This window comes from Rhinopithecus roxellana, chromosome 3 (genome assembly GCF_007565055.1).
Source record: "Rhinopithecus roxellana isolate Shanxi Qingling chromosome 3, ASM756505v1, whole genome shotgun sequence".
In the NCBI taxonomy this organism is placed as follows: domain Eukaryota; kingdom Metazoa; phylum Chordata; class Mammalia; order Primates; family Cercopithecidae; genus Rhinopithecus; species Rhinopithecus roxellana.
In genome coordinates this window covers 71,727,684-71,747,390 of record NC_044551.1, presented here as the reverse complement: position 1 = coordinate 71,747,390, position 19,707 = coordinate 71,727,684, and the positions used below count along the sequence as shown (strand labels likewise).

The window sequence follows — 19,707 nt, the reverse complement described above, 5'->3', positions numbered from 1 at the left end:
TTACTGTGCAAAAGCTCTTTAGTTTAATTAGATCCCATTTATCAATTTTGGCTTTTGTTGCCATTGATTTTGGTGTTTTAGTCATGAAGTCTTTGCCCATCCCTATGTCCTGAATGGCATTACCTAGGTTTTCTTCTAGGGCTTTTATGGTTTTAGGTCTTTAATCCATCTCGATTTAATTTTTGTGTAAGTTGTGAAAAGGGGGTCCAGTTTCATTTTTCTGCATATGGCTAACCGGTTTTCCTAACACCAGTTTTAAATAGGGAATCCTTTCCCCATTGCTTATTTTTGTCAGGTTTGTCAAAAATCAGATGGTTGTAGATGTGTGACGTTATTTCTGAGGGCTCTGTTCTGTTCTATTGGTCTGTATATTTGTTTTGGTACCAGTACCATGCTATTTTGGTTACTGTAGCCTTGTAGTATAGTTTGAAGTCAGGTGGCGTGATGCTTCCAGCTTTATTCTTTTTGTTTAGGATTATCTTGGCTATATGGGGTCTTTTTTGGTTCCATATGAAATTTAAAGTAGTTTTTTCCAATTCTGTGAAGAAAGTCAGTGGTAGCTTGATGGGGATAGCATTGAATCTATAAATTGATTTGGGCAGTATGGTCAATTTCACGATACTGATTCTTCCTATCCATGAACATGGAATGTTCTTCCATTTGTTTGTGTTCTCTCTTATTTCCTTGAGCAGTGGTTTGTAGTTCTCCTTGAAGAGTCCTTCACCTCCCTTGCAAGTTGTATTCCTAGGCATTTTATTCTCTTTGTAGCAATTGTTAATGGGAGTTCACTCATGATTTGGCTCTCTGTTTGTCTATTATTGGTGTATAGGAATGCTTGTGATTTTTGCACATTGATTTTATATCCTGAGACTTTGGAAGGAGACCCATCTCACGCGCAAAGACACACATAAGCTCAAAATAAAGGAATGGGGGAATATTTACCAAGCAAATGGAAAGCAAAAGAAGCATGGGTTACAGTCCTAGTCTCTGATAAAATAGACTTTAAACCAGCAAAGATCAGAAACGACAAAGAAGGACATTACAAAATGGTAAAGGGATCCAAGCAACAAGAAGAGCTAACTATCCTAAATATATATGCAACCAATATAGGAGCACCCAGATTCATAAAGCAAGTTCTTAGAGACCTACAAAGAGACTTAGACTCCCACACAACAATAGTGGGAGACTTTAACTCTCCACTAGACCACTAGCCAGACTAATAAAGAAGAAAAGAGAGAAGAATCAAATAGATGCAAAAAAAAAAAAAAAAAAAAAAAAAAAAAAAAAATGGTAAAGGGGATATCACCACCAATCCCACAATATAAACACTTCTACGCAAATAAACTAGAAAATCTAGAAGAAATGGATAAATTCCTGGACACATACACCCTCCCAAGACTAAATCAAGAAGAAGTTGAATCCTTGAATAAACCAATAACAAGTTCTGAAATTGAAGCAGTAATTAATAGTCTACCAACCAGTAAAAGCCCAGAACCAGATGGATTCACAGCTGAATTCTACCAGAGGTACAAAGAGGAGCTGGTACCATGCCTTCTGAAACTATTCCAAACAACAGAAAAAGTAGAACTCCTTCCTAATTATTTTTTGAGGCCAGCACCATCCGGATACCAAAACCTGGCAGAGACACAACAACAAAAAGAAAATTTCAGACTAATATCCCTGATGAAAATTGATGTGAAAATCTTCAATAAAATCCTGGCAAACCAAATCCAGCAGCACATCAAAAAGCTTATCCACCATGATCAAGTCGGCCACATCCCTGGGATGCAAGGCTGGTTCAATGTATGCAAATCAGTACACGTAATCCATCACATAAACAGAACCAATGACAAAATCCACATGATTATCTCAATGGATGCAGAAAAGGCATTCAGTAAAATATTCAACACCCCTTCATGCTAAAAACTCTCAGTAAACTATGTATTGATTGAATGTATTCCAAAATAATAAGAGCTATTTATGACAAATCCACAGTCAATATCATACTGAATGGGCAAAAGCTGGAAGCATTCCCTTTGAAAACTGGCAGAAGACAAAGATGCCCTCTGTCCGCCAGGCGCGGTAGCTCACGCCTGTAATCCCAGCACTTTGGGAGGCTGAGTCGGGCGGATCACAAGGTCAGGAGATTGAGACCATCCTGGCTAAGACGGTGAAACCCCGTCTTTACTAAAAATGCAAAAAATTAGCTGGGCGTAGCGGGGGGTGCCTGTAGTCCCAGTTACTTGGGAGGCTGAGGCAGGAGAATGGCGTGAACCCGGGAGGCGGAGCTTGCAGTGAGCCGAGATCGCACCACTGCACTCCAGCCTGGGCGACTGAGCGAGACTCTGTCTCAAAAAAAAAAAGATGCCTTCTGTCACCACTCCTATACAACATAGTATTGGAAGTTCTGGCCAGGGCAAACAGGCAAGAGGAAGAAAGAAAGGGTATTCAAATAGGAAGAGAGGAAGTCAAATTGTCTGTTTGCAGATGACATGATTGGATATATAACATTTTTAAGGCCTTTAATACATGAATTCTTTATTGTTACAAAAATATGAAAAAGCGTATTTCTGGTAGGGAAGTAGAGAACTTGTGATTTAACAAAAAATTTCAATGTGACATTAAAATTCTGTAAATTTTAAACTTTTCTTCATCATTAAGTTAGCATAGGAATTGTCTGAATTCCAGTAATATTATATAATAGAATCGACTAAAGTCTGGCTGTCTAACATTAGTTATTCTGTATGTTTGTGTTAGTTCATTTTCACACTATTATGAAGAACTACCTGAGACTGGGTAATTTATGAAGAATAAAAGTTTATTTGACTCACAGTTCTGCATGACTTGGGAGGCCTCAGGAAACTTAAAATTGTGGCAGAAGGTGATGGAAGTGAGGCATGTCTTACATAGCAGCAGGAGAAAGAGCGAAAGGGAAGTGCCACTTTTAAACCTTCAGATCTCGTGAGATTCACTATCACGAGAGTATCATGGAGAAAACTGCCCCATAATCCAGTCACCTCCCACCAGGTCCCTTCCTCGACACGTGGGTCCAATTTGAGATGAGATTTGGGTGGAACACAGAGCCAAACCATATCATTCTTGATGTGGGTTAAAAACAGTAAACAATCCAATATGCCTAATAATAATAAACTCGAGGCCAGACGTGGTGGCTCAGACCTGTAATCCCAGCACTTTGTGAGGCCAAGGTGGGTGGATCACGAGGTCAAGAGATCGAGACCATTCTGGCCAACCAACATGGAGAAACCCCATCTCTACTTTAAAAAAAAAAAAAAAAAAAAAAGCTACACCTGTAGCCCCAGCTACTCAGGAGGCTGAAGTAGGAGAATCGCTTGAACTTGGGAGGCGGAGGTTGTGGTAAGCCAAGATCACGCCACTGCACTCCAGCCTGGGTGATAGAGCTCGAGTGTGTATCCAAAAAAAAAAAAAAAAAACAAAAACCAACAACAACATATTTTAAATGTTCAGCCTTACTTATTATCAAAGAAATATAATTTTAAGTGACAAGAAAAGATATTTTTTCCACCACCTAAAGTAGGAATGGTGTTGGTTACATTCCCTCTTGAGATGATAAATGATAACAAAAGTTTAAGCTAAAAAAAAAAAAAAAAAAAAAAGAGAACCAAAACCTACCATTGAGGATTTTTTAAAAAGACCACAATATTTGTTGATTTAGACACAAGAGTCAGAACTGTGATTAGGGAAATAAAAAAAAAAAAAAATAGTAAAACTTGACTGTGTGCCAATTGGTAGGACTGCCTGGGTGCCTGGAAAGCTATACTCAAAGTTAATTTTTCATTATAAAGTGCATTATAATTAAACAAAATAAATGAGTGAGCCAGTATAACTCAAGAAATACCAAGAGAAGAAAAAAAAATCCACTTCATGTTAAGCAGATGGAGAAAAACCAATAAAACTAGAAGTCTTAATTAATGAACAAGATAGATTATGTAATCTAAATTGTTAATTGGAATAAGAAAGTAAAATCCACAAATGTTTAGAAAACCCAAAAGTTTGAAATACAAAAGATGAATAAGGAAATGAAGAGAATATTTTTTATGTGTATTTGAAACTTAATAAAATGAATGGATTTTCAGGATAAATTTTAATTTCTGGTTACTCACAAATTGTAAAATACAAATAGCTCAAAAGCTATAGAAGTATTTGAAAAAATTTATGAAAAAATTGCTTCAAAAAACCTCATCCATGTACTTTTGTTTAAAAAAAAAAAAAAAAAAAAAACAGTTAATTCCTACATAGTGTAATCTGATTTAGAGCATTAAAAAGATAAAAATTTCTTTTCTTTTTTTTTTTGTTTTTTTGTTTTTGAGATCGAGTCTCATTTTGCCACTAGGGTGGAGTGCAGTGGCACGATCTCAGGCTCACTGCAACCTCCGCCTCCTGGGTTCAAGCGATTCTCCTGCCTCAGCCTCCCAAGTAGCTAGGACTACAGGCACCTGCCACCACGCGCAGCTAATTTTTTTTTTTGTATTTTCAGTAGAGACGGGGTTTTACCATGTTGGCCAGGATGGTCTCCATCTTTTGACCTTGTGATCCACCCGCCTCAGCCTCCCAAAGTGCTGGGATTACAGGCATGAGCCACTGCACCTACAAATTTCTTATTATGTAACTAGCATTTTATGTACATGTACAGATACACATATACCTAGATAGATATATAATTAGAAGGCTACTTTGTTAGCATTCAAGAATATTTATCTCAAATCAACAATGCTATTCTTAATGGTGAATTTCTACAAATACCACATCCTTGTAACTATTAGCATTATTTTAAAACTTTTAGCCAGGTTATTAGCCAAAATAATAAAATATGTGTATATATTGGAAAGGAGACAGTATTACTTTGTAGATGGTATCTTCTATATAAAAAAACTCAAGTAAAAACCAACTTAATTTTAGGTAGTAGGACTATGTGAAAACACAGATTTGACAGATTTTTGTGTTTCAACAGTAATCAGTAATTAGAAAAAGCAATACTATTTTTAAAGTAGAAAAGAAAATATATAAGACAAATTTTATAAGAACTGTGTATGACTTGTTTGTGTGTTTGGGGAGTACTTTTGACTTTGTCAAATTGATTCTTAAGAAGACGCAACTAATCTGTAAGGGTACAAATGAGAACAGTGGCGGCCTGTGCAGTGGAGGAGGACTCACTGGAAAGTAATGTGAGAGATCTTTCTAGGATAATGAGAGTTCTGTATGTTGAGTGGACATCTTTGGAGCAAGAAATTTCTGAGCTCAAAATTACTAAACTGTGTGTTCTGTGTGTGTGTTTAATAAAAACATAGAGAAATCAAATAGACCATTTTAAACAAAATCTGAAGTTAAATCACAGATGAAAGATTTGAGACAGATAAATGGCTAATATCCCTACCTTATAAAGAACTCCCTGCAATTGATAGGAAAAAAAAGCCATTCTAGTATTATATGGACAAAGGGTATGAAAAGACAATCCAAAGATATTTTAAAAATCAGGTTTTGGTTTTGGGGAAGTATATTCAGTGACTCTTTATCCACTTGTCCTTTTATCTACCTGTTCTTATAAATGTTGTTATTAGAAAGTTTTTCAAGTCAGAAAGGCAATTAAATTTTAAAGCCCAGATTTTTTATTACTTTTAATAATTACCCCAAATATAATATGTTAAGTTTTTCTCTTTTATTTTAGCACTTCAGAATCCAGAGGTGGTGGCCCTTCGAGGTGGACTAAACACCATCTTGAAAAATGTGATCGATTGCCAATTAAGTCGAATAAATGAGGCCCTAATTACTACAATTTTGCACCTTCTTAATCATCCAAAGACTCGACAGTATGTGCGAGCAGATGTAGAATTAGAGGTAGGAACTTTAATATTCTTTCCTAGTTTTAAAATATGATTATAAATGTATACTTTTACTTTGAAGTACTAAATTCTATAGATGCAGTACTACATTAATTATCAAACCTAAATTAGCCAAGACTGATTTGTTCCCAGCTCTATTTTACAGATCATTCAGTTTGGACTGAATTGAAAACATTACTCTTAATATTTCGTCAATGTGTAAAGTAAATTTTATTTTTGTATTATATATGAAAAGTTTATGAACCAAATTAGAGTACAAATAAAGTTATGTAAGAAATTTACCTATTTAACATTACCATTTGCTTTTAAGGCCTTTAGTACATTGTGAATAGCTCCTGCCAATTATACCATATGAAACCTACTAAAATTATCTGAAGTTGGAAGCACTTTGTTAGCAACTAATTATATCTATTAGAAAGAAAGCATATATGTATATTTTGTAAATACCTTTTAAATTTTTTACTGATTCAAGTAGGGTTTATTACAGTTAGTCAAAAGTAATAAGGCTACTGTATACTTTTCTTTATAAGGAAGTATGTAGGGGAGGTTGGAACAGAATTATGCACTATATTATAGTTTCTTCCTGTGCATGTATTGCATTGTTGTCTTTTGAATATAGTATTTGGAGTCAGTTTAAATCAAGGATTTGTTTGTATTTAGATATGAAATCATGTGTGATATAAATGATTGATTGTCCCCTAATTTGTTTTTCCAAATCATTTTTTGAAACTGAAGTGTTCTGTTTTTATCAGGACTATTTTTAAAAACGCTTCACGTTATAAAATTGACATCAGCCTATGTTATTAACTGACAGTGTTAGTAAAATATTCTTAGTAAGTGATTTCAAGTACATTATTCGTTGGAATCCTATGGGAATAAACTGGCACTGTTGATATTTTATAATTTGTTTAGCTTTACTTTTTTTCTTATCAAGTAAGAAAACTATAATTTTAAAATTAGAGAGATGAATAAAAGATAATATGTATAGGCTTTGTGTTTTGTTTTCTGTTTTGTTTTGAGATGGGGTCTCACTCTGTTGCCCAGGCTTAAGTGTAGTTGCACGATCATGTCTCACTGCAGCCTAGACCTCCCGGACTCAAGCGATCCTTCCATGTCAACCTCCTGAGTAGCTGGGACTATAGGCACGTACCACCACACCTGGCTAATTTTTGCATTTTTTGTAGAGACAGGACTTTGCCATGTTGCTCAGGCTGGTCTTAAACTCCTGAGCTTATGCAGTCCACCCACTTCCGCTTCCCAAACTGTTGGGCTTACAGGTATGAGCCACTATGCCCAGCCAGCTGCGTTTTTATTCCTATATATCATACAGTGGATTAGCAAAGCCTTTATATAAATGAAACAAACCTCAAACACAGGAAAACCAGAGGTCTGCTTAGTCTTATCAAAATTACATTGTAGCCTCAATTTAACTTAGTTGGGCATTAGAATAAGGTAATCATCCCCTTAATCTACCTGTCTAGCAGAGGAAAGAATAAACCATCTTGAGTGGGAGATAACATCACTTGGAGCCTTTTATAAAGTGCACATTCAGTCAGAAATTAGTCATTTAAAAAGACATGACTGTGTGACTGAAAACCCAAAAGAAAAAACAATCCATAGAAACATGCTTGCAGGTAATTCAGATAGAGGAAAAAGACATTAAAACAACCCCGATTAATTTGTTCAAGAAGATAAATAAAATACATGAAATAATGGAGAATTTCACCATATAATTGGATATGTGAAAAGAATCAAATGGAAATTCTAGTACTGAAAATATGATATCTGGAATTCAGAGCACAGTGAAATTAAAATTCAGTTTGAACAGGAAGATATTATTAGTAAACTGAAAGAGAAGTCAATAAAAATATCCAAGGGTAAAACAAAAATAATGTTAATTCACACACAGTAAAGCACAGAGAGAAAAAAGAAAGAAAATTGAACAACACAAAAGGGATAAAACATAATTGCAGTCTTTGGAGAGAAAAAGTTGGCAGAAGCAAAGATCCAAAGAGACAGTGGCCAAAACTTTCTTTCTAAAACTGATAAAGCTTCATGTTATAAAGCTCAGAAAACAAATGAGATAATACATAGGGAGGAACTGAGCTCTCTTGCCAACAATCAGCACCTTGTGAATAACACTTCTTGACGCAGATCCTCTAGCTCCAGTCAGGCCTTCAGATGACTACAGGCTTGGCTAACACTTGGACTGAAATCTTATGAGACCCTGAGCCATAACCATATAGCCAAGCCTCTCCTAGATTCTTAAGTCACTGAAACTGTATACATTAATAAATATTATTTGTTGTCAAAAGGAGACATAAAGAAAGGCTAAAGGGAATCCTCAGTTAAAAGGAAAATGACCCAAGACAGAGAAATGCAGGAAGGAATGAAGAGCACCAGAAAAAGTAAATATATGACTAGATTTAAAAGAGTCATGACTGTTGAAAGCAATTATTAATCTCTTATATTTTAAATTATATTTAGAACTAAAATTCATGTCCACAGTAATGCCGAAGACAAGATGGGAAGTTTGTTAATAAAATATAGTAGTTCTAAAGTAGCCAGTAATCCCAGCTACTCTGGATCCTAAGGCGGGAGGGTTGCTTGAGCCCAGGAATTCAAGGTTGCAGTAAGCTGTGATCACACCACTCACTACACCTTAGTCTGCACAGTAGAGTAAGATCCCATCTCTTAAATTCTAAAGTAATGAGTTATTTTAGCAAGGTTGCTGAATACAAACAACAACACACAAAAATAATTTGGATTTTCTTTATACCAGCAACAAAAGGAACATGCAGTTCATTAATAGAACTATCTAAATTTTCAAAGACAGGCAAAACTAATTATAGTGTCAGAAGTCAAGATGGTTATCTTGGGATAGATACTGATTGTGACTACAAAGGTATAATAGAGCTTTGAGGATGCCTATAACGTTTTCTTTAGTGCTAGTTACATGAGTGTGCTCAGTTTGAGAAAATGAGTTTTAGATACATATTAAATCTCAATTTAAAAGTTCAGAACTTCAATTTGTACATATAAAAAAATCACCCAACATGTTCCCCGACGATGAGTTAGAAGAAATAAGTCCCTCAGGCGGTAAACCCATTAAAGATAGAGAGAAATGGAATGAATTTTAGTTTGTTACAGGAAGGACGCATTTTAAAATAAAGACTTTTCTTCTTCTTCCTTTTTTTTTTTTTTAAATAGAGAATTTTAGCACCCTATACTGATTTTCACTACAGACATAGTCCAGATACAGCTGAAGGACAGCTCAAGTAAGTAATATTGGTTCCTAATAATTTTCAGATAATGTATATGTTAATACTAAAGCTTTTAGGTTTGCGTGATTGCATGTACAGCCAGAGAAATGTGAGTTTAAATAAATTTTCTGTTTTATAGAATTATGTTGTATTTCTCTCATAATTTACTGTGGTTTAAAAATTTTAAAGCTTTGAGAAATGTAAAGAATAATTTCTTATTTCAAAAAATATATGATAGACTGTGACAGAAACCAAGGTCATTGTTTTTGTATTGTATATATTTTAGTATAATTACATTAAAAAACTAAAAGAATGAAATAACAGTAGGTAGAATGAAGAGTGACCTTAACTTACTGAGTCAGCAGAATGATGTAATATGTAGACTTCTGAGAGTAAGCTTAATACAGAAATAAATGAGAGTAGAGTAAAGATTATAATCTAGAAATGAGAGTATAATTTTCAGGGTGTTTTTGGAGAGAAAGGCACATGTTCACTAGGTATTTGGAGATAACTTTAAACTAATTTGGGGATCAAATAAAAGCACTCTGTAAAGATTTTGCAAATGACACATTTCCATTAAATGTGTTATCTAGTGTTTTTCTGGTAGACTTTATTGCACTTCAATTAGTTTATTGTCCACATAAACTTATTGTGATACATAGTATAGGTTTTTAAATTCCTCCCTAAATTTTATAACATTGCCAGGGAAATGTTTTTCATTTTTTCTCCTGCGTTAAAAATAGTGATTTCTGTAATCCTAGCACTTTGGGAGGCCAAGGCAGGCGGACAGTCCTGAGGTCAGGAGTTTGAGATCAACCTGACCAATCTGGTGAAACCCCGTCTCTACTAAAAAATACAAAAACAGTTAGCTGGGCATGGTGACATATGCCTGTCGTACCAGCTACTCTGGAGGCTGAGGCAGGAGAATTGCTTGAACCCGGGAGGCGGAGGTTGCATTGAGCTGAGATCGTGCCACTGCACTCCATCCTGGGCGACAGAGCGACACTCTTGTCTCAAAAACAAAATAGTGGTTTCATACCTTTAGTCACATCCATCATTGTGAACTCAATTATCACACCCTAACATACCATGATTTACTTTAAGCTAAGAGATCCAAGCAGACGTCCTCTAAGACTTCACAGACTTATTCTTGCAAACTTTAGTTATGAATTGGAATTTGTAAGACCCTTTATTGGCTTCTTTTGAAATATAGACATTCTCTTATTGACGGAGAGTATATGAGTTTTCTGTTGCTGCACACCAAATAACAATAAGCATGATGGCTTAAAACAATACCAGTTTATTAGATTACAGTTTGATAGGTCAGAAGTCTGGCTCAGCTCTTTCCTGGAGGCTCTGGTGAAGAATCCATTTCCAAGGTCATTCAGATTGTTGAGAAAATTTAGTTTCTTGCTACTGTACAACTGCTATGCCTTTTTCCTTACTGGCTGTCAGCTGGGGCCACTTTCACCTTCTAGGCCTCCCACATTCCTCGGCATACGGTCTCCTCCCTCTGCAAAGGCAACAATGCTGGAATCTTTCTAGTGCCTTCAGCCTCTCTGACTTTTTCTTTGACTACCAGCTAGAGAAAGCTCTCTAATTAGATCAAGCCTGCTATATGATATATACCCTGTCTTATGCTCTACTAGACAATATAACATAAACATAGTCACAGTCATAGCAGTGATATCTCATCATGTTCACAGGACCCAGAGATCAGGTCATGGAATCTTGGGATAGGGCCATTTATAGAATTCTGCATATGATGATGGACAATAGGTGAACCTAGATATTTTTTAGAGTTGGGAAGGTGAGGCTATTCCATCAGAATCCTTCCTTTCCTGTTTGGTTCTATACTTTCTTCTGAGTTTCTGGAGTATATAGGCAGGTAGATATCAGGCCTGTAAATAAGGGTACATTATGACCAGGGAACAGGGAAATGACTGATTTTTAAAATATTACAAGTTTAATAGGTTAGAGATGGATTACCAGACAGTCTATGTATGTCACCAGCTTTTTCAAGAGAAAGAGCGCTGAAAGCTTAACATAGGTGTCTGATTCTCCCTTCCAAGCCACCCCCGCCCCCATTTTCTTTTCTGTTATTTTCTCATTTTAACTGGTGCTACATAGCTTAGTCTTTTTCTTTGAGCTTTTCAATCCACTTTTGTAGACTGTGTAATTGCTCACTAATATGTAATTAGATTTTCTGTCATTGCTCTTTATTCCTTCTACTTTTTGTTGCTGTTTTTCCCAGTTCTGTGATTTTCTGTATGCTCACAACCATTAAGAATTTAAGCAGGAAAGATAAAAAAAAAGGTGGCACAGGAAAAAAGAGACAATCGACAGGGCAGACATGATGGTTGGAGTGACATGAATAGAGACACAAAATTGCTATTAAGTATTGAAACTGGCCATAAACCAACCATGAAAAATGTTTAACAGATATAAAAAATTCAATTGCTTAATTAATTGTCATAACTATTATAGAGGAAGGAATAATGGACACAGTTGGGTACATATTGTCAAGGAAGAAAGTAGCTGGTGATGTTAATATGTAGTTATTTCATAACATTTCAGTGACTATATAGGTTGTTGAACTTGCTTGTTGGAAACATTCAAATAAGTTTAGAGCAAAGATTGTGAAGTAAAGAGTGTGTGTGATTAAAATTAAGAGGTTTATGTGATAATTTTCTTTGCTAAGGGGCAGCCTAGTACCACAGATGCTTATTAAGCAGACTTAATGCTTAATTAAATCTTATCTACGAATAGCTTTCAGAGAGAGCAGGAATATAGAACTGAGTAGAAAAGCAGAATTTATGACTTAAACGATGTTGTGAATTTAAGTTCAAAGTCAGTTTATAATTGGCTGATTTGCTTTAGTGTAGATCTGATCTTTTGTGTTAACGTCTTGTTTTAATTTTATGTGTAAATGTTTAAACATTAATGATAGCTCTTATGATTTAGTAGCAGGAAAAAACTCATTTTAACATTTTATTTCATTGATTCTCCCCCCTGCCCCCCACCCCCAACAGAGAAGACAGAGAAGCACGATTTCTAGCCAGTAAAATGGGAATCATAGCAACATTCCGATCATGGGCAGGTAGGTTACTCTACATTGCTTTATAACATCCAAGAAGAAAAACTAGACTGCTTTTTCAAATGTTAAATTATTATTGTAGCATCTAATTTAGATGCTAATCTAGTCTTACTTTGTGTGTTATTATTAGAACCAAAGGAATTCGTACAAAATTATTAAAATATGGTGAAGAAAATTTGTAATAGTCAATAGGAATTAGCTAATATTATGATCAGTATACACATATTTATCAATTATTTGCCAGTCACTGTGCTAATGATTACCTGGACAATTAAAAAGATTTAAGCATGATCTTTACCAAAATAACCTACAAAACTTGAGTGTTAGCTGTATATGTAACTAAAGTTTGTTACTTAAAGTACAGTGTAGTGTCATAAATACAAAATAAGCAAGATAGGTCATTAATAGTTCCAAATTTCTTGAGAATAGTGATTGTACATGTTTTATCTTTCCATGGAATAAAAAGTAAATACTATTTTTAAAATAATACCACCATTAAATGTGTTGTTAATAACATTGGGTTTTTGCCGTCAAGAGTAATTGAGAGTAATGGCAAAAACCGCAATCACTTTTGTACCCAATGTATTAATGATTATCTTTTTCCTTCTTGATTTTGTATTATTGTGAAGGGGTAGCATGGAAAAGAAGTAGCAATAAGCAAAAAAAAAAAGGAAATTCACCTAAACATTTCTGTGAACCTAGGTAACCCTAACTTACAAATACCTTTTCCGTACAAATGTTTACTCCAGCCTTATGTATGGAAGGGCCACTTGGCTCCTAACCAGTATGTTTCCAGGGATTTTCTCTGTTCTCTTAGCAGCTTGGTAAAAAGCTCCGCCTTGCTATACCTCATAAATGCCTATTTTCCTTATGCTGATGGACAACCATAGGATTCTATGATGACTCAACAGTCATACATACTTTTTAAAAATACTTCATCAGCTCCCCAATACTTTGTTTTCTGTAGTTACAGTCATCTTCCTTTGCCACTCTTCAGCTTCCTTGTCATTAGAGCTGTTTGTATCTTACCAAAAAAATCAATTCTATCCTGCATCCTAGCTACTAACTCCTTATTCTTCCTACATACAGACTCTACACTTCCTGTAATGATTTCTATTTCTATCAGTCTCTTTCCTTATTGCTCTTAAACATTCTTTCTACTGTGTTTCAGTTTCCCCTGGAGCTCTTTTATACTGATTCATCATTAGAAACTTAGAGGGGTGGGGCCGGGTGAGGTTGCTCATGCCTGTGATCCCAGCACTTTGGGAAGCCAAGGTGGGTGGATTACCTGAGGTCAGGGGTTCGAGACCAGCCTGGCCAACATGGTAAAACCCTGTCTCTACCAAAAATACAAAAATTAGCCGGGTGTGGTGGCGGGCGCCTGTAATCCCAGCTACTCGGGAGGCTGCAGCAGGAGAATCGCTTGAACCCAGGAAGTGGAGGTTACAGTGAGCCGAGACTGCTCCACTGCACTCCAGCCTGAGCGATAGAGCGAGACTCCGTCTCAAAAAAAAAAAGAAGGAAGGAAACTTAGAGGGGTGGGAGTCTTTTACCTTTCTATTGAAGTAAGAAGAGAAATATCATAATTACAAGTTAAAATCTTGAAAGCATTTGTCTCATGGAAATAACTTCCTAAATAATATTTATATTCTGTAGTACTGTTTATAAGTTAAATAAAGTTTTGTGTACTTGTAACATTATTTCTTTGATGTATTTCCAGTTCCAAATAACTGATTGAAAAATGATCTTTTAGAACACATTTTTTAATGAGATGCAACAACAGCCTGTTTTCCATATTAGCAGAGTACGATCTTTTGGGACTATATCTTATCTGTAATTTCTCAAACTACTATCAGACATCAAAATTTGCGAAATACTATTTTGATACTTTAAGCAAATAAGCTTATCTAGTATGTTTTAATTTGAATTTTGATCCTGAATCAAACATAGAGAACATAGAGACTGTTCATAAATAATCTGTATGCTTAGCTAGAAGTACAGGGAACTTTAGAGTCCTATAAGACATTTTAAAGAATGTTTTCCCTAACATGTCATGAAAAATTTGAAACATACATAAAAATTGAAAAAACTATACAGTGGAACACCCATATACTTCCACCTAGATTTTACTGTATTTGCTGTATTATGTATCTGTCCATCTGTCCATCCCCTTGGGCATTCATCATTCCATCTGTGTTATTCTAATATATCTCAAAGGAAGTTGCAGACATAGTCCTCTTCACTCCTCAACACTGCAGCATGCACATTATTAACTAGAATTAGATGTTTGTTTATGGTCCTGATTTGTTTTCGGGGGGAGAGATTTGAGGTAAAATTTATGTAGAGTGAAATGCACACATCATTAGTCTACTGTTTGATGCATTTTGACAAATGCTTACACCTTTGTAATTCAAACCCTTTTCAATGTATAGAACGTTATCATTGCCCTAGAAAGTTCTCTTATACTCTTTCCTAGTCAGTTTTTGACTCAGTACTCCCAAGAAGGAACCACCATTATTTTTGTGGCTTAGTTTTGCCTATTCTGAAACTTAGTGGAATCATACTGATACAAAGGCTTTTTTGTAAGACTTCTTTCGCTTGACATAATGATTTTGATACTCATTTATGTTATTGTATATATCATAATATATTCACCTTTTTTGCTAAGTAATATGCAATGAACATTTCAGTTTTTGTTGGTTTTTTTTTTTTTTTTGTACCCTTCTCCTGTTATGGAACATTTGACCTGTTCCTAGATTTGACTATTCAAAGCTCCTTTATCAAAGATAAAGCTTCTTTGAGCAATTTTATACAAGCTTTTTTTGTGGACATGAGTTTTTATTTCTCTTGAGTAAATACTAAATGAAATTGCCGGGTCTGAGAGTGGATGTATGTTTGTGTCCATGAGAAACTGGCAGACTTTTTCCCAAAATACTTACACTGTTTTATACTCCCATCGTCAGTGTATGTGAGTCCCAGTTGTTCTTCATCCTTGTCAGTATTTGGTGTTGTAAGTCTTTAATTTTAGCCATTCTAGTAGGTATATTTTGGTTTCTTGTTATTAATATAGTTTGCATTTCCCTGACGACTAATGGTATTGAGCATTTTGCTTGTGTTTATTGGCTATTCATACATCTTTTGTGACATGATTTTAATGTTTAAAATTGTTCAACTTAGTTCTGTAACTTAAAAATTTTGAATCATATAATTTATTTGAAGTCTATTGCTTATTGTGCATTCAATATATTTTAGAATTGAACTTCTAAATAATAAATGCCAAGTAGAATTTTTCACTTTAAAGTGAGGAGCCTAAAAGAGGGGAGACAGACCATTGTCTTATTTTCTCCCATGTTCTTACTCCCAGAGAAGCGTTCATCAGGCAGTCAGACTCATGAACTTTTTGGATATGAAACAGATACTGAAGATGGAATTTAAGTGATGAAATTACTGGTAATCTCTAATCAATAGAGAAATATGGAGTATGCTTCAAATATATTTCAGTTATATAATAGCTCTTATGATGACCAAATAATATCATAGATAATCATATAATTTTGCCTGGAAAAATATAACAGGTTTTATATTATACCTTGCTATAGAAATTTTTTTGAAATTCATGTCAGTGACTTTTTTTTCTTTACATCCTCTTTAGGTATTATTAATTTATGTAAACCTGGAAACTCTGGGATCCAGTCTCTAATAGGAGTACTTTGCATACCAAATATGGAAATAAGGGTAGGTAAAAGTTACTAGGATTGTTTCATTCCTGGACCTTTAACAGTGGGAATTAATTATAAAACAAAAATTATTTCAGGTGATGCTTTTTCCTCATTAGTTGTTGATCTATATCATATTTTTAAAATACACAAGTACGTATTTACTACTTAGTTAAACCCTAAATATAATAGGAATCATTTAAAATATTGCTGTTGTTAGGAATAATGGCTGTATTAAAAATTGAGTTGAGACTGGACATGGTGGCTTATGCCTATAATCCCAGCACTTTGGGAGGCTAAGGCATGTGGATCACCTGAGGTCAGGAGTTCTAGACCAGCCTCCTCAATATGGTGAAACTCCGTCTCTACTAAAAATACAAAAAATTAGCCAGGCACCTGTAATCCCAGCTACTCAGGTGGTGGGTGCCTGTAATCCCAGCTACTCAGGAGGCTGAGGAAGGAGAATCGCTTAAACCTGGGAGGTGGAGGTTGCAGTGAGCCAAGATCGCACCATTGCACTCCATTCTGGGCAACAAGAGCGAAACTCCATCTCAAAAAAACAAAAATTGCGTTGAAAATATGAACTTAATTATGCTTTATTCATTAAAACAATGTAAACAACACACACAGGCATTCTCACTATAAAAGATTCAAGCACTACAGACTACATTTAACAAAAAGTAAATGTGTTTATGCATTCTAACTTATGTTTTGTAATATGTGGTGAGATTTTATTTTAATGATGGTTTTGATTAAAATGGAGTTGTAAATATTTCTATATTTATTAGATATATTTCTAAATTATTTGTAAGAATTTGTATTATACAGTAAAATTGAATTTGAAGGAAAAGAGAATTCTTAAAGTGATTTTTTTCCTTTCTCCTTAAATGCTTTTATTTGTTTTAATTTTGTTTCTTCCTTTTGCCCTTCCTTATATGAACCAAACCTGGAGCTGAAAAATATTATTAGAAAATATTAGCCAGGTGTGCCTTGTTTAAATGTGAAATAAAAAGTATTTAGATAATGGAAATGAAAGGATATGATTATAAATGGAAAGATCTGTAAGCAGGTAACAAACTGTTGAGGTAATTCACTTCTTACCCTATAGGTGGATAAAGAACATGGTCTTTGGAGAGTCTGACCAACTGAGGTTTAACCTCTGGTTTTATTTATTTTTTTGTTAGCTCCATGACCTTGGGAAAATTGCTTTTTTGCACAATTAGGTTAATGAAAAATTTAATGACTAGATTAAGTGATGAATGTCGTAGTAAGCATTTAGTTATCCCTTCTCTAATATAGGCCTTATACAGTTTCAAAATATGGTATAGTCATGCATTGGTTAATAACAGGAATATGTTCTAAGAAACTCACTGTTAGATGATTTCATCCTGTGAACATCCTAGAGTACACTTACACAGACCTAGATGGTATAGTCTACTACATACCTAGGTTATGTGGTATAGCCTATTGCTTCTAAGCTGCAAACCTGTATAGCGTGTTACTGTATTGAGTACCGTAGGCAGTTGTAACACAGTGGAATTCGGGTATCTAAACATCTAAACATAGAAAAGTTACGATAAAAATACAGTATAAAAGATTAAAAATACTGGCCGGGCACGGTGGCTCATGCCTGTAATCCCAGCACTTTGGGAGGCCGAGGCGGGTGGATCATGAGGTCAGGAGATCGAGACCATCCTGGCTAACACGGTGAAACCCTGTCTCTACTAAAAATACAAGAAACTTAGCCAGGCAGGGTGGCAGGCACCTGTAGTCCCAGCTACTTGGGAGGCTGAGGCAGAATGGCATGAACCCAGGAGGCGGAGCTTGCAGTGAGCCGAGATCGCACCACTGCACTTCAACCTGGGCCACAGAGCGCAGCACCTATATAGGGTACTTACAGTGCATGGAGCTTACGGGACTAATAGTAGCTCTGGATGAGTCAATGCATGAGAAGTGAGTGAATATTAAGACCTAGGACATGACTGTACACTACTATAGACTTCACAGACTTGTACACTTAGGCTACATTTATTTTACTAAAATTTCTTTTCTTCAGAAATAATTAACTTTAGCTTACTGTAACCTTTTTACTTTATAACTTTCAAATTTTTTAAACTTTTGACTCTTTTGCAATAATATTTACCTTAAAACACACATTGTATAGGTGTACAAATTTTTTTTTTGGTTTTAATATCCTTATTGTGTAAGATTTTTGTTTTTTAATTTTTTTACTTTTTAAACTTTTTTGTTAAAAACAAAAACACAGGCCAGGCGCAGTGGCTCACACCTGTAATCCCAGCACTTTGGGAGGCCGAGGCGGGCAGATCACCTGAGATCAGGAGTTCGAGACCAGCGTGGTCAACATGATGAAACCCCATCACTACTAAAAATACAAAAATTAGCCGGGCGTGGTGGCAGGTGCCTGTAATCCCAGCTACTCGGGAGGCTGCGGCAGGAGAATCGCTTGAATCCAGGAGGTGGAGGTTGCAGTGAGCCGAGATCGCGCCACTGCCCTCCAGCCTGGGAGACAAGAGTGAGACTTTGTCTCAAAAAAAAAAAAAAAAAAAACCAAAAAAATCACACACACACACACACGCACACACACTAGCCTAGGATCATCAGTATCACTGTCTTCCACCTCCATACCTTGTCCCACTGGAATGTCTCCAGGGGCAGTATACATGAATGAAGCTGTCATCCTCTGTGATAACCATGTCTTGTTATGGAATACCTGCCTGAGGCTGTTTTACAGTTAACCTTTTTTTTTTTTTTTTTTTTTTAAGAGACAGTGTCTTGCTCTTTCACCCAGGCTAGAGTGCAGTGGAATGATCATAGCTCACTGCATCCTCGAACTTCTCGAATCTCGAATCAAATGATCTTCTTGCCCCAGCCTCCCGAGTAGCTAGGACTACAGGAAGGTGCCACCACACCCAGTGAATTTTTAAATTTTTTGTAGAGATGGGATTTCACTATGTTCCTAGTCTCAAAATTCTGGCCTCCAGCAATTCTCCCACCTTGGCTTCCCAAAGTGCTTTTTTTTTTTTTTTTTTTTTATAGTATAGGAGTACGCTCTAAGATAATGATAAAAGGTATAGTAAATAGGTAAACCAGTAACACAGTCATTTATTATCAAATATTATGTAATTGTACATAATTCTATATATAATACTTTTAAACAACTGGCAGTGCAATGAGTTTGTTTACTCCAGCATCACCGCAAACAGTTGAGTAATATTGCCCTGTGACAGACAATATGACTGCTACAGTTTCACTAGGCAATAGGAATTTATCAGCTTCATCATAATCTTAGGGAACTACCATTGTATATATGGTCCATCATTGACTAAAATGTTATGTGGCATGTCATTGTGTTAACAGTTCTGCTTTTATCATTTTTAAAATTGTGTGACTAGGACATTTAAAAATTTTAAATTGTTTCATAAAAATAAATGAGGTGTATTTGCTATTTTAGCGAGGTCTACTTGAAGTGCTTTATGATATCTTTCGTCTTCCTCTACCTGTTGTGACTGAGGAGTTCATAGAAGCACTACTCAGTGTAGGTAAGTATTGAAGTACATTTGTATCTTTTCATATATTGTAATTTTTATATAATGGAGACAAAGTTCCTAAAAGGAGAAATAGTAAATATTGAATACCATTTTCTTTTCTTGCTGCATAATTGTGGTAGAAAATTAATATAAAAATAAAACCTGAAATTCCTAAGACTGAGAAATTTTAATTTCTTCTTTATC

At 35.3% G+C, this 19,707-nt stretch overlaps 1 protein-coding gene across 5 annotated transcripts in view; it reads left to right on the top strand.

Annotated features, from left to right (window-relative positions):
- The window catches only part of RICTOR (RPTOR independent companion of MTOR complex 2), a 130,566-nt gene that overhangs the window by 80,071 nt on the left and 30,788 nt on the right, over positions 1-19,707 (top strand). For all 5 annotated transcript variants that reach the window (XM_030926793.1, XM_030926792.1, XM_030926789.1 and 2 more), the window contains 5 exons: positions 5,705-5,874; positions 9,090-9,157; positions 12,175-12,242; positions 15,892-15,974; positions 19,428-19,515. In XM_030926793.1, the coding sequence (XP_030782653.1) occupies positions 5,705-5,874; positions 9,090-9,157; positions 12,175-12,242; positions 15,892-15,974; positions 19,428-19,515 (477 nt within the window). The remainder of the gene's footprint in view (positions 1-5,704; positions 5,875-9,089; positions 9,158-12,174; positions 12,243-15,891; positions 15,975-19,427; positions 19,516-19,707) is intronic.